We start from the raw sequence: 19,407 nt of genomic DNA on the forward strand, positions 1-19,407 counted from the left end.
TGAACTCACTCACTCGTCCATCCGTCCACTCAGCGGCCGCCACGTGCAGGCAGGCCCTGCTGGCGGCTCACACGGGGTTGCATGTGGCCTGGGGTTCGATGGGGCCGGAGAACTTCGGGTTGATGGTCAGGAAAGCCTTCCTGAAGGAGGTGGCATCTAGTCTCAGGAGCACCCCAGACAGGGGGCACAGAGAGGGGGCAGTGGGGGAGTGGGGACAGGGCCCCTGGCTTGTCTGGCTCTGGTTCTCCGCTAGTCAGTCGCTAGTCGGAGGCTCTGACCCTCACTGGGGAGGGGCTGATCTAACCCGGATCGTTAGAGGTGGTTCGGGCCGCTCCTGCATGGGGAGAACATGGTGGGGAGTGGCCCTGGCGACCATGAAGGGCCGTCCTGGTGAGCACAGGTGGGGGGTGTGCTCACGAGATGGGGGGGCATCACGGGCCAGCAGCTGGTGGGTGGCAGTAATCACCGCAGACCCAAACCCGTCTACACCACTCCCTGTGAGGGGACACAGGGGGACAGGCACAGAGGGGCTTGTCACCTGCCTGAGGTGGAGCGGGGCTTTGAGCCCGCGGCCCCAGTGGGACAAGGGACGGGAGGGCCTATGGCCGCTGCAGTGGCCCCCGGGGGGTAGGTGACCTGAACAGGCGTGGGGAGCAGACAGGGGAGCACGTGTGAGCAGGTGCGGTGCCCCGGTGGGCGCCGCTCTGCCCTGGTCGCGCTGCACCCACAAGCGGTGGTCTCAGGCCCAGGAAGGCTGCCTGTGAGTGAAAGAGCGGGGGAGGGGGCCTGCAGGGCAGGGGCGGGTGGTGGGAGGGTCTGCCTTCAGCTGCGGGAGCTGCAATGGGAAACACACTCTAGGAGGTCCCTGGGTCGTCCCCTCCCGCACGAGCGCGTGCTGCTCTGGGGGACTAGCGGGACGCCCGGCAGTTCTGACACTAGGTCAGAAAGGACACGGGGCCTCTGCTGGCGGCGCCTTGACGCACCCCCCGCAGGGAGCCCCGAGCTGGAACCGCCGCGTGGCCGCTCAGCGCCTGGGGCTCAGACACGGAGATGGCGGCGGCCTTGCTGCAGCGGCTGGGTTGGACCTCTCTGTCCTGCAGCGGTGGGTCACGGGCGCACTGTAACACCCTGTCCTGAAACTCAGCCTCAGAGCAGCTTCGCCGCCCGCCCGCCCGGGCTCTTGGGGCCCCTCCCAGGCTGGTGTCTGGCTGTCGGTGGGAGAGCTCCCCACAGGGCTGGCCTGTCGCCATGCGGGTCTTCCTCGAGAGCCTGGTCCCAGGGCCGTGGGCTTTGTGCCTCTACAGTGACAGGGGCCTGGGGCTGCCCAGTCTGGACGGGTCCTCTTCCGAGATGCCTCCGGGCCCTTCGTGTGCCCAGAGTCCTGGCCTTACTGGCCCCGCCAAGCCCCTGCGGCCTGCCCTCCCTCTGACCCGCATGGACTTGGGGAGAGTTTCCATTTGCTGCAGGCAAAGCCCCCATTCAAGCTGCCCTGGACCAGCGCAAAGCCCCGCCCCCGAGCCCGCTTTCTCCGCTCGCTCTGTCTTGTCAGCTTTCTGGTGAGGTGAAAGCCACAGAGCGTACAATCCATCTTTTAAAGTGAACAATTCAGGGGCACTTGGGTGGCTCAGTTGGTTAAGCGTCTTTTTTTTTTTTAATGTTTAGTTTTGAGAGAGAGAGAGAGAGAGAGAGAGAGAGAGAGACAGAGCATGAGTGGGGGGGGGCAGAGAGAGGGAGACACAGAATCGGAAGCAGCTCCAGGCTCTGAGCTGTCAGCACAGAGCCCAGTGCGGGGCTGGAACTCACGAACCACGAGATCATGACCTGAGCCGAAGCCGGAGGCTTAACCGACGGAGCCCCCAGGCGTCCCATTAAGCATCTAGCTCTTGATTTCGGATTCTCCCTCTACCCCTCTCTCTCTGTGCCTCCTCCACCTGGGCTTTCTCTGTCTCTCTCAAAATAGGTAAACTTAAAAAAAAAATAAAGTGAACAATTTAGTGCATTCACGATGTGCAACCAGTACCTCATTGTACTTCTAGAACATTCTCCCCACCTCAGGAAAGCACTCCACACCTATTCAGTAGTCACTGCCCAGCCCCCTCCCACAGCCCCTGGTAACTGTCGGTCACTCTATTTCTGTGGACTTGCAGATTCTGGATGTTTCATAAAAGAGGAATTCCAGGGGCACCTGGGGGGCTCAGTTGGTTGGTTAGGCGTCCAACTAGATTTCAGCTCAGGCCATGATTTCATGTTCATGGGATCAAACCACACACTGGGCTCTGTGCTGACAGTGTGGAGCCTGCTTGGGATTCTCTCTCCCCCTCTCTGCCCCTCCCCCACTTGTGTGTGCGCCCTCTCTCTCAAAATAAATACATACACGTTAAAAAAAGAGGGCTTCCACACTGCGTGGCCTTCTGCGTCTGCCCCCTTCCACTCAGCAGGCTTTCCGCGTCCATCCACCTGGTGGCCTGTGTGAGCACTTCCGTTTCAGAGCCGAGGCCAATTTCGTTGTGTGGAGAGACCACCTTTGTTTGTCTGTTGTGCCTCAGGCCACACGTGGGTGGATTCTACCTTTTGGCTGCGGCGAGTTGTGCTGCCAGAACAAGCTCCTACACGGACCGGCGTTTGCGTTGCTGGGTGCGTGTCCAGGCGCCGAATCCCGGCGTAACTAGCCAAGTCCGGGTTCCTGGGGAGCGCAGGCTGGGCCGCAGCGGCTCCGCGCCCCGCTGGCTGTGCCGGGGCCCCGCTCTCTCCGCCTCCCCGGCAGCACCAGCTGCGTCCTGTCTGATTCTGGCCGGTCCAGGGGGCCTGGAGTGGCGTCTCACCGTGGTCTTGATTCGTATTTTCCTAATAACTAACGAGGCTGAGCTTGCGGGCCGTCCGGTACCTTCCGTGGAAGAATGCCTACTCCAGGTCTTTGCCCATTTTTCAGTCAGGGTGTTGAGCTGTGAGGGCGTTGTACGTGTTCTGGATACTAAGCCCTTTTCAGGTGCAAGCACTTTCTCCAGAAACGCTTCTGGAGATTCCCTTTCTTAAAGATTCTTGGTAATATCTTTGATGTACAAACTTTGTCGATTTATTAAAACATTTATTTATTAAAAATTTTTTTGAGAGAGAGACAGAGACAGAGACAGAACACAAGTGGGGGCGGGCAGAGAGAGAGGGAGACGCAGATTCTGAAGCCGACCCCAGGCTCCGAGCTGTCAGCACAGCCGCCGCGGGGCTCCAACCGCGAACCGTGAGATCGTGGCCTGAGCTGCTCGGATGCTCAGCCGACGGGGCCCCCGGCGCCCCACAGACTTTATCAGTTTTATGATGTCTAGCTACCTTTTCTTTTGCTGCCTCTGCCTCCGTGGCAAACTAAAAAATCTGCCACCAAACTTGAAGTCATAGAGGCTCGCCCTATGTTATTCCCCAACGAGTCTTCCGGTTTCTGTCCTTGTTTCCGTCGCTGACCGTGTGGGAGGCTCTGGGTCCTGGCACGCGGACGGCCAGCTGTCCCAGCGCCGTCCGTTGGGAGGCCGCTCTCCGCACCGAGTGGTTCTGTCGCCTGTTGGAAGGCAGGCCCCGTAGACGCTTGAGGTCACTTCCGGGCTCTCCGTCCTCCGGTCTGGAAGCCCGCGGTCTGTGTCACGGCCGCTTTGTAGTGAGTTTTGAAAAGGGAAGACACAGACCCTCCACGTTTTACTTTTCCATGATCGTTCTGGCTCCCTGGGCCCTTGCGATTCTACACGCATGTGAGGGTTGGTCTTCGCGGTTCGGCAAAAAGGCGACGGGCGTTTGGATGGGGGCTGCCCTGAATCCAGGTCGCGTGGGGGCGGGGGAGCTGCCACCTCCGGACGCGGGTCTTCATCCCGGAGTGCAGAGCGACCGTGCGGCCGCCCCCGCCGGCAGCAGTGTGCTCGGCCTGCCCTCTCCTGGGTCACATTTATTCCGAGGCTCTGGACGCTCCTGTCGGTGGAGCAGGCTGCTCGCTCCTCCTCCGGCGGCTCCTCAGCTGCTGTGTCATCTGCTCTTCCCTGAGCCCCAAACAGTTCTGGAAAAAAAGAATCCACATGGGTTCTGCTCTGCCTTCTGGTGTGGCTGTTGCTGGCCTCTGCCCGCTCCGGCCTGTGCATGGCCAGGACCCCTCAGGGCCCCCGGTCGCTGGAAGGACCTGGTCTGGGCCCTCCAGTGAGGGGAAAGGCCCCCGGGGTGTCTGGCCTGAGGGCAGGGCCACAGCATAGTGCCCGGGACAAGCTCTGGGCTGGGCCGCTGCGTGTCCCACCCCCGAGTCCCTTCCCACCACGGGTGGGGGGAAGCCCCGCCTAGACCCGGGCTTGGTGGGGGGAGTGTTCAGGGACAGCCCTTCCTGAGGACGTTCTGGCTGGAGAGGTGGGTTGGGGGGCAGGGCAGTCCTGGGTCCTGCTTGTAGACAGGAAGCCGCCCCTCCAGAGGGGGTGAAGGCCCAGCCCCACCAGGTGCAACCAAGGGGCTGTAACTGATTTCCAAGGGGAATTTCTCTTCCTGCTGATGCTGCTCGGGACACGTTGGTAGCAGCAGCTCAGGAACCGACAACGGGCGGTGACTTTCTCTCCCCAGCACCGTCCTAACCCCTGGGGCGGCCCACCTGCCTGGTGGGGCTCCCGAGGGGGCTCCCAGCCCCTCTGGGAGAAGGAGCTGCTGCTCCAGTTGCTGGCAAAGCCCTGATGTCAAGCCCCTGATTAGAAAATTAGAGAAGAATGGGTCTGTGGGGGCGGCCCCCCTGCTCGCCAGAGAGGGTCCATGTAATGAATCCCCCAAACCAGCTCTTCCCACACTCCTCCTGCAGGGCCTGTCATCGTGGGCCTGGACGTGGGAATGCACGCACGCAGGGGCGCGCACGCACGCACGCGCACGCAGGGGCGCACGCAGACGTACCACGCACGTCCTGTGCCCACGGGGACAAGTGGCAGCCAGGCGCGTCAGCGGGCGCACATCTGCACCTCCTGCCTGCTGACGTGCCTCGTGAGCAGGGAGGTGGGCACAGCCCAGAGGAAGCTGCTTAGGGCCCGGGGCAGAAAACTCCGGACCCAGGACGGACCTTAGGCCACAGCTGCCCCGCGTGGTGGCTCCAGGTGGCCCTGGAGCAGAGCCTGGCCCAGCAGGATGGCCTCACGAGATGCCACCCCCGACTCCCCCACGAGGAAGCTATCTTCCCTCCTCCGGGCTCCAGGAGGCTGCGGGACTGGGGGTAGGCGGGGGCGAGTCGCCTGGGGGGCCCTGGCGCCCCCCCCCCCCCCCCCCCGCCATGGCCAACTCCCGCCTCCGTGCATCCATCTTTCATTTTTATGGGCACTCGGGTCGCACTCCAGTTCCGGAGACGGAAATACTGATGTTGATAGGAAAATATTACTTTCTCTGCGGGAGCACAGGCGGGGGAAGGCTGGGAATCCTCCGTGTTTAAAACAATGGTTCAGGAGTTGCATCGCTCAGACCCCCGCGTTTCCATGGCGACGGCAGCCCGGCTGGCGGAGCAGGCGCTGCGCTCTGGGTCCAGAGGGCCACAGTCACTCCTGGGGGTCCTGGGGGCAGGCTCGGGCTCAGTGCCCCTCCCCGCCCCTCTCCCCCACCGAGAGCAGGACACACATCTTCCTTCCCATCTCTACTGCCACCCACCTCCTCTTGGCAGAGGACCCCCTGTATTTAGGGGCTCTGCTTGGTGGGGGTCTTTGCCTGAGTCTCCTAGAAAGAGTGGTCGGAAGATCAAGGTCCCTTAAGGGTGTCGGTGTCCTACTCTGGGACACCAGGGCATGGCCGTCACGGGGATGTTGCCGACGGCAGTGAGGCGGGGCAGCCGCTGCTTGTGACCTGGGGAGACTGTCGGTCACCCACGTCCTTAAAAGCGGCAGAGGGGGTGGAGTCAGGGTCTGAGCCGTGGGACACAGCAGCTCCTCGAGCCAGGGACCCAGGCAGCCCCCCGAAGCTGGGAAAGGCGGGAAAAGGGAATGTCCCCAGGCTCCTCCCGAAGGGGCCTTGCTCAGCCCTGGGTTTTAGCCCCAGGAGGCGGCCTGGGCCCCTCCAGACCCGGGGGGTGCTGGTGCTTCCCGCAGCACAGGTGCGGCGGCCACGGGAGGCCAGCACGGGGTGTCAGCAACCTGGGGACCCACAGTGCTGTTTCCAAGACTTGCCCCTTCCTTTCCAGTGTGCCCTTGCGGCAGCCTGGGCTGCCCCGAGGACCCTGCCAGGAGCCTCCTGAGCCCACTCATGCCTTTGCTGATGCCCGGGTCCCTGCGCTGCTATGGCCTGGGTGCTCCTTCCAGAACAAGGACCCACACACAGCCCCCGCCCCCCGGAACCTCTCACCTCGGCAGAACCAACCAGTGCTTAGCTCGGCAATTCCTCCAGCGGGGCAGTGACGGCGACCTTGTGTCCCAGGAGTCACGGGGCCCCTTGTCCATGCCGGCCGCAGCAGGGTGGTGGCTCCGCCAGGCGCAGGGAGACACGAGTGCTCAGGCACGTCCCCTCGCTGCACACCGACACACCCGTTGTCTCCATCATCCCCCCTTTTGGGGCTGGGGTGGGCAGCTGCCAGGGCCTTGGATGCCCCCCGCCCCACGCAGGGCCCGCCTCGCGGGTGCAGTGCGGCTCTTCACGAGGGCCTGGGGGTCAGGATGCCTGAGTTGGGGCCTCAGTTCCTGCCACCACCCAACGGGCGTGGCTTTGGGGGAGTTAATTCTTGGGCACCCACTTGCTGTCCCAAGGGGTGACAAGAGCCTGTCCTCAATTGGTGTCCAAGAGGCCACACCTGTGAGGTGTGAGGTAGACTGCGGCGGGGGGGGGGGGGCTCTCGCTTCCACTCGCTGTGTGGCCCTGCTGAGTCGCGTCTTCAGGGACACCCGCCCCTCGGCCCTCACATGAGGCAACCCTGGCCCTCTGTGTGGGCCACGCTGTCGCCTGGGCAGGAGGCACTGAGTCCCTTTGCGGCCGCAGGGCGGCGACTTGTGTCATTTAACCACGGGGGCAGGTAGGGGCAGCGGGGACCCCGCGTGGGCCTGGGCTCCCCCTCCTCGGAGCAGCGTGCCTTTTCCTGCGCGCAGGCGGGAGCCCCCGGAGGGCTGCTCTGTGAGGGACTGCGGCGCCGGCGGGCCGAGCCCTGGAGCGGGAGAAGCCCCGCCCGACACACCCAGTCCCCACCTGCAGACCCCGCCCCCACCCGCAGACCCCGCTCCCAGACGGTCCTCCCCCATCCCGCTGGCCCCATCCCCAGGCAGCCCGCCCTGCCACCGACCCCACAAGCCACGAGGCCGCAGCAGGTCACCTCTGCACTTGTTTATTGTCATGAACAGTTGTCGTTTGCTCTCACTTTCACTCCGCAATTCTCATTTGGTAAAATAAATAGAGATAAACGAAGTTTCAGGGCGTGCTCCGTGGAGCCCCGGTTAATTCCATGATTGGATTTTCGCTTCAGACCCGGGACGGCCCAGTGGGCCGCGGCGCAGGCAGCTCCGAATGTGCACAGGCCCCCGGGCCCCGTGGCGTGCAGCCACCTGCACCGCATCCACCTGGCGGGTCGGCCGCGGGGCGCACGGGCACTCCAGAGCCGCCCCCGGGGAGGGCACCTGAACTTCGTGCTGCCGGGACGCAGACTCCCACTATCGTGGCCGCTTATTGGCAGAATCAGCCAATAAGAGAATCAGCCAATAAGCCAGATCACTCCTCTCTCCGAATAATCTTGATTTCCAAGGAAAATGGAATAAATGCTTTTCAGAATATCATTATTGTGGTTTTGTTTCACAAGCGCTGTTTGTAATCACTTAGCACGTTCTCTGTTGTCCTTCCTGGGGCTAAACCGTCCCCGTGGCTCCGAGGTCGTGCCCGACACAGGCCGACACCGGCGCGCACCTGTGTGCGGACATGCGCAGTCGCCTTGCCTAACACGATCATAAGAAACTTCCGTGTTGCGTGCTGCAAGACACGAACTTCGGTCTGCACCAGCAAGTGGCGGCCAAGAGGGCCACCGCTCACCCCCAGGCCCACCTGGGGCTCCAGCGGCCCCCGCACATGCGCACGCTGTGACGCCCCCGCGGAGGAGGCCCCGGGGCCAGGCAGGTGCAGACTCCTGTGTTGGTTCCAGTGTGGAGACCACGGGCCCAGCACATGCATGTACACCCGTATGGGGAGGTCACAGGCCTGCACCTGCCTGGGGAACAGCAGCACTTGAGAGAGGCAGGCCCTGGGGCCTCAAGGGTGGTGGCCGAATCGCCAAGGACCCGCCGCACTTGTCGCAAGTCACAAGCCCGCCCTGCAAGCGGGTCTGTGGTGAGGGGCCTGTGCAGGGAAGGTGGCTGTGTGGGGGAGGGGCAGCACCAGTCCTCCCACAGTTTGGCCACGAAGGGCCCCGTGGGCCAGGACTGGCGGGGGGCGGTGGGAGGCTGGGCCGTCTCTTGCATCCCCGCCTCTCCAGGGCTGCCCGGAAACCCCCCAGGGGTGCGTGTGCAGAAAGGGGCGGCTAGCGTGCAGCCAGGGGAATGTGGCCCAGGCGGGCTCACAGCCTGGCAGCCACCCGGTGACCTGCTTGAGCCCGGCGCTGCCCTGTCCGCCAGGGGGCTGAGCCCTGGGGAGCTGGCTTCCGTCTCGGAGCGTTTGTGGAGCCAACGCTCGGGCCCCTCGCAAAGCAGAATGAGTGTTTCCCCCTTTAAAAATCTCAGAAGCAAAACAGGACGGGGAGGGTGCTGGGATGTGTGCGGCTGTCCCTGGGCTGTCACACGGCAGGACTCCAGCGGAGCCCCCTGCCCTGGGCTCCTGGGCATGACAGCGAGCGCAGACGCACGGACAGACGGCGAGGGGCCTCCCGGGGCCCTCGGCAGCAGGTCAGGACCAGTGTTGAGGGTGGCGGCGGATCCACTATGTACACGGCGGCTTGGCGGGGAGGGGCGCCCGCTATCTGGCGCGCTTCTCCACCGAGTACACGGAGATGTAGTAGTCGTTGCTGCCCACGGCCAGGTGCGGCTGCGGAGGAGAGCGGGCGGGTGAGCGGCGGGCGCCGTGGGGTGTCTTCACCCCCGCCCCCGCGGCTCCCAGCACAGGCCGGGCAGCCTGCAGCAGCTCCCCGTAGGGGCGGTTCCGGGGATCAGAGCCCCCACAGACTTGAGGAGCGATCCTAAGGGATGGGCATGTGTCAGACCTGGGCTGCTCCTCCCTGGGTGCCCCAGCCCCGCCCCTCACTGCAAGGTGTCCCCAGGCCTGCTGTCCGTGCAGGGGCCGAAGGTGCTGGAAAGGGCACGGCTGTCTCATGTGTGTGCAGCCCGTGATTTCTGGCTTGATGGGTGGATCTGGTGCTGCTTCTGGAGGTAATTTGGGGGCCATGACCCCCCGAAACCCTAGGGCCCAACAAGATCTGGTTTTGTGCCATTCTCAGACATGGGGAGAGGGAGGCCTGGGCACCCCGATGGCGGATCGTGGGGCGGGGCAGGCTGTAGCGCCCCCTGCCTGTCCTGAGTTCCCCCGTCCCTCCTGGGTAGCCTTCAGTCACCATGCCCTCCTGCATTCCCGCAGGACCCTCCACGTTGCCCTGTGTCCCTGTGTCCCCCTGACACCCCCCCCCCACGGTGCCCCCGGCCCTGGCGGGCAGACACAGACCCAGTGTGGGTGGAAGGCCAGGCAGCTGATGGCCCCGACGCGCTGGCCCATAAACCCGTCGTAGTACTTGATGTTGTTGATGAGCCCCCCGGTCCCGCTGTAGATGGCCGTGAACTGGTTCATGGAGCCGCTGCACACAAGAAGGTCTGGCGTCAGCCTCCCCGCCGGGGCGGCGGCCCAGAGGCACGGGGTGGGGGGAGGGGAGGCAGGTGGGTCCACAGGGAGAGGTGGCCCTCTCTTCTCACACGGGCCCTGTCCCAGACACGGGGCCGACCTGCCCGTCACCCAGGCACGAGGGGCCCCACAGTTACGTGGCCCCAGTGTGCTCTCCTTCCCAGGCAAGAGGGGCGTAGCGCCTGCTGTTTACGTGGAGGCCCGAGGCTGGCCTTGGGTGCTCTGAGATGGTCTGGGCAGGAAAGGCCCTCATTTTCTCTTCGGGTTGGCACCTACCAGGCGATAAGGTTTGCCTGGGGGTGGATGTCGAGGGCCGTGAGCCCCTTCACGATCTGAAGGATATTCACAGACTCTGGCATCCGAGGATCGAAGAAGCGCACGTCTCCGTTGACACTGTCGGGAGAGGGTCGCTGCTGGCAAAGCCACGGCAGAGCACCCCCCACCCCTGCGGCAGAGCACATGCCCACCGCCCCGGGACTGGCGCCGGCCCCCCAGGGCCCCGTGGGAGGCAGGCAGCAGCAGCAGTAAGTGAAGCCACGGGGAGGACGTGAGTTATTGGTTTCATTTCCAGTCTCAGAGATTAGATTTTGTGCAGTCGGGGATGCGATTCCAGGATGGGAGGGAGGGGAGGCCGCGCGACACCCCTGCGGCCACCTCCCCCCCCCCCCCCCCCCCCCCCCCCCCCCGCCCCGTCTCTGGTGGGCGTGGTTCCAAGAGCTGTGTCCTGTTCTTATATCACCAACAAGGGGAGGGCACCTTCTTGAAGGAACGGTGTCTCTGTGACGGTCACACCGCTGTCCCTTCAACGGGCAACTAAATACTCGCTGCTCTCCGTGCAGGATTTACCGGGCGGCAGAAGTGGATTTATGGGCAGACAATGCCTCCGCACGGGGGTCCCACAGCCAAGGGCCGGCAGGCGCCCGCCCCTCTCCCGCTCACGCCCCACAAGCCCCCTGCTGCCTGCGGGGGGACCCGTGGGTCCCTGCCCTCCCGCGGCCCCTGCCCTTTCTGGCCAGTCCTGCAGGGGAGGTTAATTACTGCCCTGAAATGCCATCCTTTCCAGGCTGTTTAAATACCACGGACATGTTTTAAATGGAGGAGAAAATAATGTTTTTATAGCAGAGTCTCGTAAATATTCGCCGCTCATTACCTCACGCTCACGATGTGGCCCTCGGGGTGCTTCTGCAGGTAGGCCTTCACCACCCAGGCCGTGTGCTCCCGGTACGTCATGACGCGGCTGGGGGAGGAGCGTGGGGTCAGAGCCGGAGGGCCGTGGGGGGCCGGGGAGGGGCTGCCGCCAGGGGTGGGAAAGCGCCGCGTGCAGGGCAGGAGCGGAGAGGGGCTTGGAAGCCTAGGGTCAACTTCCTCTCGAGCCGAGAGAGACTGGGAGTTTCTGCACAGCCGTCTGGGTCTGCCGTGTGGTGGGGAGGGTCGTGCGCACCCACGGCTCACCGTGATGTCGGGGCGGGGTCAGGCCCCCCCCCCCCCCCGGAACGCCACATGGCTGCCCCGGAGCTCCCCCGCCTTGTGCTCCACCCTGAGCACCCGCGCCGGGGGACTCTGGGGGTCAGGAATGAGAACCCTGGCTAAGAAGCTGTGGAAGCGAAGCGCTGTGGGGAGCACTCAGAGCGCTCACAGCGGACCCCAGCTGCGTCCCGGGTCACCGCCCTCTGCGTCTGGGCCCCAGGTCACAGGCGCATCAGGGCCTCTCCATGGCGGCTTAGGGCCTGCCGTGGCTGTTTCACGTGACGGGCTGACAGAGGAGTAATTCATGTGCCATAAACTCACCCTTCAAAAGCCACAGCGGCTCGGCGGCGTCACTTCGGCCAGCCCAGAAGGCCCGCCCCGCCCCCACTATGGCGTGCGTGCGTGCGTGCGTGCGGCGGCCAGTCTCTGTGGGATGCTCCGCAGAGGTGGCGCTCAGCCTTGGGTCTCAGGTGAGAGACCCCATCTGGCGTGGCCGCCGTGGCCCAGGACCGGCCACTACAGCAGACGCTCCCGCGGGGCTCCTCCAGCCCCGAGGCCGCGCCCGGCCCACCTGCCGCCACTCCGGCTTTCTGGGACAGGGTGGGTTAGTAAGCACCACCACGTAGTAAGCATCGTGCCAGGGGCCCAGGAGCCCGTGCTGTCCTTTTCCAGCTGTGGGGCTCCTGTGAGTGGCCGGCGCCTGCACCTCAGCTCCTCACCTGTGCACTGGTGACAGCACCGGCCCCACCCACCCGGGCCTCGGCCTGGCACCGAGCGGCGGTCCCTGGAGCGGCCACGACCACGCGGGGGGCTCAGCGCTGCACGGCGCCCGTGTGGGACACTCCCTGACAGTCTCTTTGGCGTGCACCTCAGGCAGGGGGGAGGCTGAGCTCTCGGAGGGCAGGGCCTTGCCAGGCCCCCTGCCCTGCTTCCTACTCCACACACTGTGGGAACGTGTCCCGCGTAGGCTTTGGGGCAGGGGGCTCATTCTGGGCCCAGAAACCTGCAGCAACGTGCCCACCTCGTCTGGGGGTGCTGGCGACGGCAGGGGTGGGGGGATTACCATTCACTGAGCGCCATCCTCCGGTCGTACACGCGGATGGAGCCGTCGCCGAGGCCAGCCACGATGAGCGAGCGGTGCGAGTCACAGGACAGGCTGGTCACGCAGCTGTCAGCGCCCGTGGGGATGTCCTAGGGCCGGGCACAGACGTGCGGTGAGCTCATCTGCAGCGGCCCGGCGGGCCGCCACGCCCCTCCCCCTCCCGGAAGGGACCCCTGCCGCCTCCTCCAGCGGGGAAGCCAGCCAAGGCCCAGGGAGCCCGAGGGGCCGGCAGGGGACCCGGGCTGAGTCAGGCCCGCACCTGCCCGAGAGCCGGTCCCCAGCCGTACGTGTCTCTGGGGACAGCTCTTGGGGGCAAACTTTCGAATGTCTCCCTCTTTCCTAAAACGGAACACAAGCACGTTTTGGTAGAGGGTCCTCCGAATTAGTTCAGGCAAGGGTCTGGGGATTCTGCCTCCATAAACCGCCGCCTGGCCTCTCCTCCCGGCAGCCCTAAGTGCTAGGAGAGGGCAGGAGCGGACGAGTGCTCAGCAGGAAAGAGCCGGAGGCAAAAGGGCCACATGAGGGGACGTGCGTGCTCTCCCATCATCACAGGCTTGTGCCAGCGGGCACACGGGAAGGGAGTGCAACACGTACGGGATCTGGAATGTGATCCGCTCACGAGACACCTGACCAGACCGGCTCAGGATGCTGAGCTGGGGGTGTGTTCTGGGGGTGCAGACTCCCGAGTGAGGGCTGTGAGCGCTGGGGGGGTGGGGGGGGTCCATGCTGCTACGTGAGGGCCGCAAGAGCCTGGGAAAGTGAGTGTGACAAAAGCCAACTGTGCCACTGCAGGACCTGGCTCCCTGGCCCTAGCTCTGCCTCCGAGGGCTTGGAGGGAGGCCCAGGGCCAGGCCGGGAGGCCAGAGCTTTTGGGCCTCGAGCCACAGCTGGCATTGCTGCCCGAAGGATCAGTGGCCCCCAGGTATGTGCAGCGCTTTGCCCCCTGACCTCTCTGCCAGGATGCCTCAGTCAAAACCAACCCACTACTCGCTCTGTTGATTAAAACTGAAAATAAAAGATGCTTTAAGAAGCATACAAATAATCCATCATTTCAATTTAAAATGCTTCCCCCCTGCTGCTTTCTGATATTTCCTAATTTGCACGGATAAAATAACGTTTGGAAATAATTAGGATCAGCACAGGCTTAATCATGCTGCCAGGCAGGGTCAGAGTGTCACAACGGACATGCATCTAGAGGTAATTAGCTTCCAAAGGCTTGGAAACGGGCCGCACTCCCTCCCCGGCAGGACCCCTTCTCTGCGAGGAGGGTCTCTCGGAGGTGGGGACACAGAACGGGGGGGCTGGCGGGAGCTGTGGTCACCTGCACTTTCATCTCGCGGTCCGTGTCCCAGATCCGGACAATCCGCACGTCCCCGGAGCTCATGAGGAGGCCGGTCTCCTGCTCCCAGTCTACCACCATCCCGGCTCCTGGAGAGACACAGAAGGGTCCGGCGTCACTGGGGGAGCCTGTGCCGGCAGTCACCTGGCACCAAGGACAGCCACGGTCGGGTCCCTGACCCCACAACAGCTCCCGGCCCCGAGTCCGGGCTGGGCTGGTGGTTCGGAGCCCTCTCCAGACCCCTGCTTCTCTTTGCCACATCAAAGCTCATAGATGCGGCTTTATTGGGCCTGACAGATGGGGCACGTGTGAGGCCCACACCGGGACTGCAGTGTTCCTAAAGGTGGCACCAAAACTTCACAGGAGGGACCCCACTTAACACAAGGTTATTACATTTTAAACATATGGAAGAGAACATGACAGAAATCCCCGGCCCACGAACAAGATCTAACAGTTTTGACACTTTGCCGTTTCTGCCCTTTCCAGAAGAAGTTAGCTGTTAGACACAGTGCGAGCCTCGCTTGCCCACTCCGACGCTGGGCCGTGCCAGGTGGAGGGCGTCTTCAAAGCCGCCCCGTGTGACCCCCACCCAGGCGCACCTGTCTGTGAACTAGGATATTAAAGCCACCGACTGCACTGAGGCTGTTTTCTAGCCACCTGCGCTTTCCTTTAACATCTGTGCAGAGTACTTAGCCCGCCCGCACATAGGGGTCTGGTTAACGCATCTGTTTATTAGCTGCTCCCTGAGCTGGAGACCACAGCGGGAGTGACATCTTCCGCAGCCCGGTGCGCGCTCGGGAGGGAGGCGGCCAGGCAGGGGTGCGGCTCCCGTCCTGCGCCTCGCTGCCCCCAGCTGAGGCCACAAGTGCAGTCTCCGCGGGCACCGAGCTCTCCCCACTCCCACGGTCGCTGGCGTTTGTGATCTCTCTCCTCACTGGACTGCATGTGCCTTGACATCCTACATCGTGACGCCAATATCTTTTCTTGTTCTGTCACCTACGAGGTAACTTTGTGTTCTTTTGGTCACACAGGAGTCTGAGGTCACGTCTGTCAAAGTCATTTCGGCTGCACTGTGGCCCCTTCCCCTTCCTCCCTGGGGAGTCTGTTCTCCCGGCCTCTTAGGCTGGACGACCTAACTCCGCGTTCCTTTTCGCTGCGTCCGTTTAGGGCGGTGGACCTCCCGCCAGGCCCGATGCCCCTGTGAGGTCCCGACCGGCTGTGTGTGCCCAGGGCTCCTGGCCAGGAACCCCGGCAGTGGTGGGAGCCGGGCCCAGACCGCGGACAGACCTGTGGCCACCGACGACCTGGCTCAGCTGTGGAAATCTTCTAAGTGACAAGGGTTTGTGGAGGAATCTGCAGGGAGAGATGGAATTGGTGGGCATGGCGTTTCCTCCCGGGGGTGAGAATGTTCTGGAACTAGATGGAAGGTGTTTGCACATTGTGCTAAATGCCACTGAGTCAGACGCTTTAAAATGGTTAGTTTTATGTTATGTTAATTTTACCTAAATAATAATTTTTAAAAAGGAAAGAAAAAAAACCACAGGACAAGCGGGACACCCTGACCTGACTTGAGCTTCTGCTCTCCTTGACCGGATGGCCACCTGTCCGCTGGCGGCGGAGGGCCCCTCGGCCCGTCCCTCCTGGCTGCTCTGCGCCGGGGCATGATGCCCGCAGGCCAGCGGAGGGACAGGCGGCCAGGTCAGGGTTGTGCTCACGATGTGGGGGGTCCCGTGTGCACAGGGGCCCCCATCCTGAGGGGAAGGAGCCAGAAACCCCACTGTCGCATGTCCCATTTTTATTGGATTTGATGAATTTGGTCCCGCAGAGGACAGAGAGCACGACTTCTGTCTCTGGCCCCTCAGCCGCTAACGTCAGCCCTGTGCCGCTTGGAACATAAGCTCCCAGAGTAAGAGTCCAGACCTCCTGCTGGGGCTGGGGGTCCACGCGCCTCATTTACTCAAGCTGGCTGGAACCTCAGGAACGCGTTCCCGGCCCCACGAGCGGCTGCGGGCCAGCACCCACCGGGACTCCCAGCGGCCTCTGTTTATTTAGCTGGGCCACGTGGTGGGCAGGCTTCATGGTGGCCACACAGTGGCCAAGTGACATGGCCTGCCTCTCCAGCGTCCCAGGAACCATTCCCGCCAAGGGCCCGGTTTGGGAGGGAACCGCCCCCGTCCATCTGCAGGTCTTCTCTCTGGAGTCCCTCACGTAACGGGGACTGGACGCCATCACCCAGCAGAGACGCCAGCCTCACATAATGTAGGATGTGTGGCCTTGCACAAGGGGAAGGGCCGGCCGGGTGGCAGACAACTTTGCACGGTGGGGGATGGACAGCCTTCTGTGATGGGGAACAGGCAGGACGCAGAAGGAAGCTGGGTCAAGGCCCACAGTCAGGTGTAGAGTGAGAGAATGGAGGGTGCACAGGCACAAATCGGTCACACAGGAAGGAAGGTCCGTCTTCGTCCAATAGACAACAACACGTCCCCAGAGGCGACCCTCCGCACATCCCGGGACCAGCGAGCTGGCAGCCAGCAACCCCACGACGTGGATGCAGCTCTCAGTGGGAGACATGGAGACAGGACAGGCCCCGTGCCGGTTCTCCCAGCAGCGGCTCTTCTGCTTGACCGAGGCCGAGTTCACACCCACTTCTTCCCTGTGACCCTGAGCTCACCACCGCGGCCCCGGCTGCTGCTGTCCCCGCACGGGAGGGATCCGCCACGCTGACGGCCGGCCGCCTCACGCCTCAGTGATGCGCTCCCAGTGCCAACGACAGGGCCGTCAGTCCGGGGACCAGCCCTGAAGGGGACCGCGCTCAGGAGGACTGTTCTCTGGAAGAGACCCCCTGGGTGTCACACTGCAGGGACGGGCGGGTTTTCTTCTCACGACACAGGGGTCCCCTGCGCTCCCGGCAGGGCCTGGGGCACTGCAGGATGAAACCCACGGCCTGCGGAACAGACGCAGATTTCTCTGAGTCCCAGAGGCTGGATGTCTGAGGTCAGGGTGCGGGCGGGGTCGGGTCTGGCTGGTGGACAGCAGCCTTCTGGCACGTCCTCAGGTGGCGAGGAGGAAGATGGGGTGTCTCTTCTTCCAAGAGCACTGACCCCATCACGGCCGTGCCACCCTGACCTCCTCAAGCCCCCATCACTCCCAAAGGCCCCCCTCTCATCCCACCACGTTGAGGACTGGCGCCATGCACATTCGGTCCACAACCCTGCTCTGGTTTGATCGGCGGGAACACTGAGGCACAGGCACGGGCGCCGTAGAGCCTCCTCTGTTGGATGGCTGGAGGAAGGGGTGACGTGTGGCCGCCCCTCCCGGGGAGTCTGCACGGGCCGTACCTGGGGGCACCCCCAACTGGCCCTGGACAAACCTACGCTCAGGCCCCCACACGGTCCCCCGGGTTTTCTGCAAAGGCTCCAGCCTAAGAAGCATTCTTCATGAAATTTGTAAAGTGAGAAGTCATTTGCTTTGTACAGACTCCGTTGGTTTTTGAAGAATCAGCAAACTCACGAGTCCAGAAGTGCTGTGGTCGGACCCCAAGCCCCGGACTTCGGCCTCTGGGCTGTGGCCTTCGGGGAGCAGTGGTGGGAGCACCCCGGCCGCCTCTGTGCCACCGCGCTCCCGACCTCTCCCAGGGACAGAGCCTAGAGAGTCTGATCGCTAGGTGTCCCTCCTGGCAGGGGACAGCACATGCCCGTGTCCCAGCCACGGAGGCTCACGGGCTCTCCAGTCCGTGGACCCGCAGGGTGGCCGCTGCGGCAGAGAGCACACGCTGTGTCTGCAGACGCCCTCGTCTGTCCGTGTGGTGCTCTGTGCGGCCCCGCGGGGCACCGAGGAGCGGTGCGGTCAGGGAGCGTGGAGGCCAGGTGGCATCTGGAGCCCAGTGCCCGTGTCCCAGCACCACGGGCTGGGGTCACGGGGACAGGCGGAGAGGGGGTGGGGTCGGGCGGGCGACCCAAGGACTCGAGGCTGGAGTCGCAGCTGCCCTGCACCACCAGGGGGAGAGAAGCGGGCTTGCTCTGCGTCGGTCCGGACGCAGGCCCGGGCTCCAGGGGGGGGGGGCAAGGGGGGCTCGCGTCCCGTGACACGTCCTTCATGGTGACTCCAGGGTCTGACGGTCTTGTTCTGACTCCATCGCCTCTCCGGGGACGCTCCAGACACGGTCGCCTGGGTGCTGACTCTGCGGGCTGCGATTTCCATCTGGCCGGTGGCTCCGGGAGGGGCATCTGCTCCGCCGCCGAGGGCTCTCGGCGTGACGAGGGGAGCGGATCTCGTGAGCTCTGGCTCTGGTTAAACTCTAGCCTCTGTGAGGCCAGGCGGCCGGCCATGCCCGTGGGCACTGCGGCAGACACCAGGCTGGACGGTGCGGCCCTGGCTCTCGGGGCCGCCAAGGTGCAGATGCGCCTAGGCCCTGTCCTGGGTCTTGTTCTCGGCCCTGTCCTGTCCTGGGCCCGGTCCTGTCCTCTCCTGGGTCCTGTCCTGGGCTCTGTCCTGTCCTAGGTCCTGTCCCGGGCCCTGTCCTGTCCTGGGCTCTGTCCCGGGCCCTGTCCTGTCCTGGGCTCTGTCCTGGGCCCTGTCCTGTCCTGGGCCCTGTCCTGTCCCGGGCCCTGTCCTGTCCTGGGCTCTGTCCTGGGCCCTGTCCTGTCCTGGGCCCTGTCCTGTCCCGGGCCCTGTCCTGTCCTGGGCTCTGTCCCACCGCACTGACCTGACCGACAACCGAGCAGCTGGAAACAATCAACCCAGGGCCGTCTGGCCTCTCGCCGGCCCGTGGCCCCAACTGCGGAAGGCGGGACTCCGGCTCGTCCTCAGGCTTGCAGAGAAAGCAACCCTGTCGTTTCTCTGAGAAGCTCAAGTGGAGTCTTTCCCAAAGAGCAGAAGCCCATCCCCTCTCCATTTGGTTTCTCCTTTCCAGATCTTACACGCAGAGAACGTGTCACCAAAACGGCTCTTCACAAGACCCCGAGCCGTGTCTGTCAGATCTCAGCGCCCCAGCTCCTGGTGGTGGAGGCTCGGCGGCCCCGGACCCACGGCCTCGTCTGTCCTCCCGCAGAGGACGGCACCGGCTCCTGCGAAGGGCTTCCGGGGACAGGCCGGGACGCAGGCTCCTTGCCAGCTGACTCTCTAAATCACAGGTCTGGAACCTTCTGTGCCGCCTGGACTCGCGAAGCCCCATCTCCTCACAAGGTTCCCAAACAGTCAAATTAAGACAGAAAAATGACTCGTTTACGGCATTATAGACTTCATGTTTGCTAACCCAGTTTTACAGTTGTGTACCCAAGGGCAGCTGCGTGTGGGTGTTTGGTAACCATTAAACTTATATATGGATTTTTCAGATGGAAATAGATGCTATAAGAAACTTCGTATTAAATTCTGGAAACGATTATTTTTCAAAAGTTTAAGTGGAAAACCCACTCCTGAGGTGGAACTGCTTCTCTGCTTTGGTGAAACCACATGTCCTGCCACAACGCCCCCCGGGCCTGGAGCCTGCCTCAGGGTCAGCGGCGCCGGGGCCCGTGGGGCCGTGGGGCCTCGGATCGCAGGCAGATGCCCCTCTTGTGCCCCGCACACACGTGTGTTCGGAGAACGGGCTTCGCCCACCCACCTGCTCTGTGGCGACGGACATGGTGGGTGGATGCGGCGGGCGGGCGCAGTGGGGGGGATGGACAGACACGGCGGACGGACAGGGCGGGCCGGCACACCTCCCCCTGCACAGACAGCTTGCAGGACG

The 19,407-nt window shown here is 63.6% G+C and overlaps 1 protein-coding gene across 1 annotated transcript in view; it reads right to left on the reverse strand.

Moving 5' to 3' along the window:
• Positions 1-7,272: 7,272 nt before the first annotated feature.
• Positions 7,273-19,407, reverse strand: part of RPTOR (regulatory associated protein of MTOR complex 1) — a 71,914-nt gene continuing 59,779 nt past the window's right edge. Inside the window, exons 18-23 of the mRNA XM_029927118.1 lie at positions 13,662-13,768; positions 12,302-12,429; positions 10,922-11,008; positions 10,048-10,164; positions 9,598-9,727; positions 7,273-8,967 (exon numbers count right to left, since the gene is read on the reverse strand). Of these exons, the coding sequence (XP_029782978.1) occupies positions 8,899-8,967; positions 9,598-9,727; positions 10,048-10,164; positions 10,922-11,008; positions 12,302-12,429; positions 13,662-13,768 (638 nt within the window). The 3' untranslated portion in view covers positions 7,273-8,898. The remainder of the gene's footprint in view (positions 8,968-9,597; positions 9,728-10,047; positions 10,165-10,921; positions 11,009-12,301; positions 12,430-13,661; positions 13,769-19,407) is intronic.

Source organism: Suricata suricatta, chromosome 17, assembly GCF_006229205.1.
Source record: "Suricata suricatta isolate VVHF042 chromosome 17, meerkat_22Aug2017_6uvM2_HiC, whole genome shotgun sequence".
In the NCBI taxonomy this organism is placed as follows: Eukaryota; Metazoa; Chordata; class Mammalia; order Carnivora; family Herpestidae; genus Suricata; species Suricata suricatta.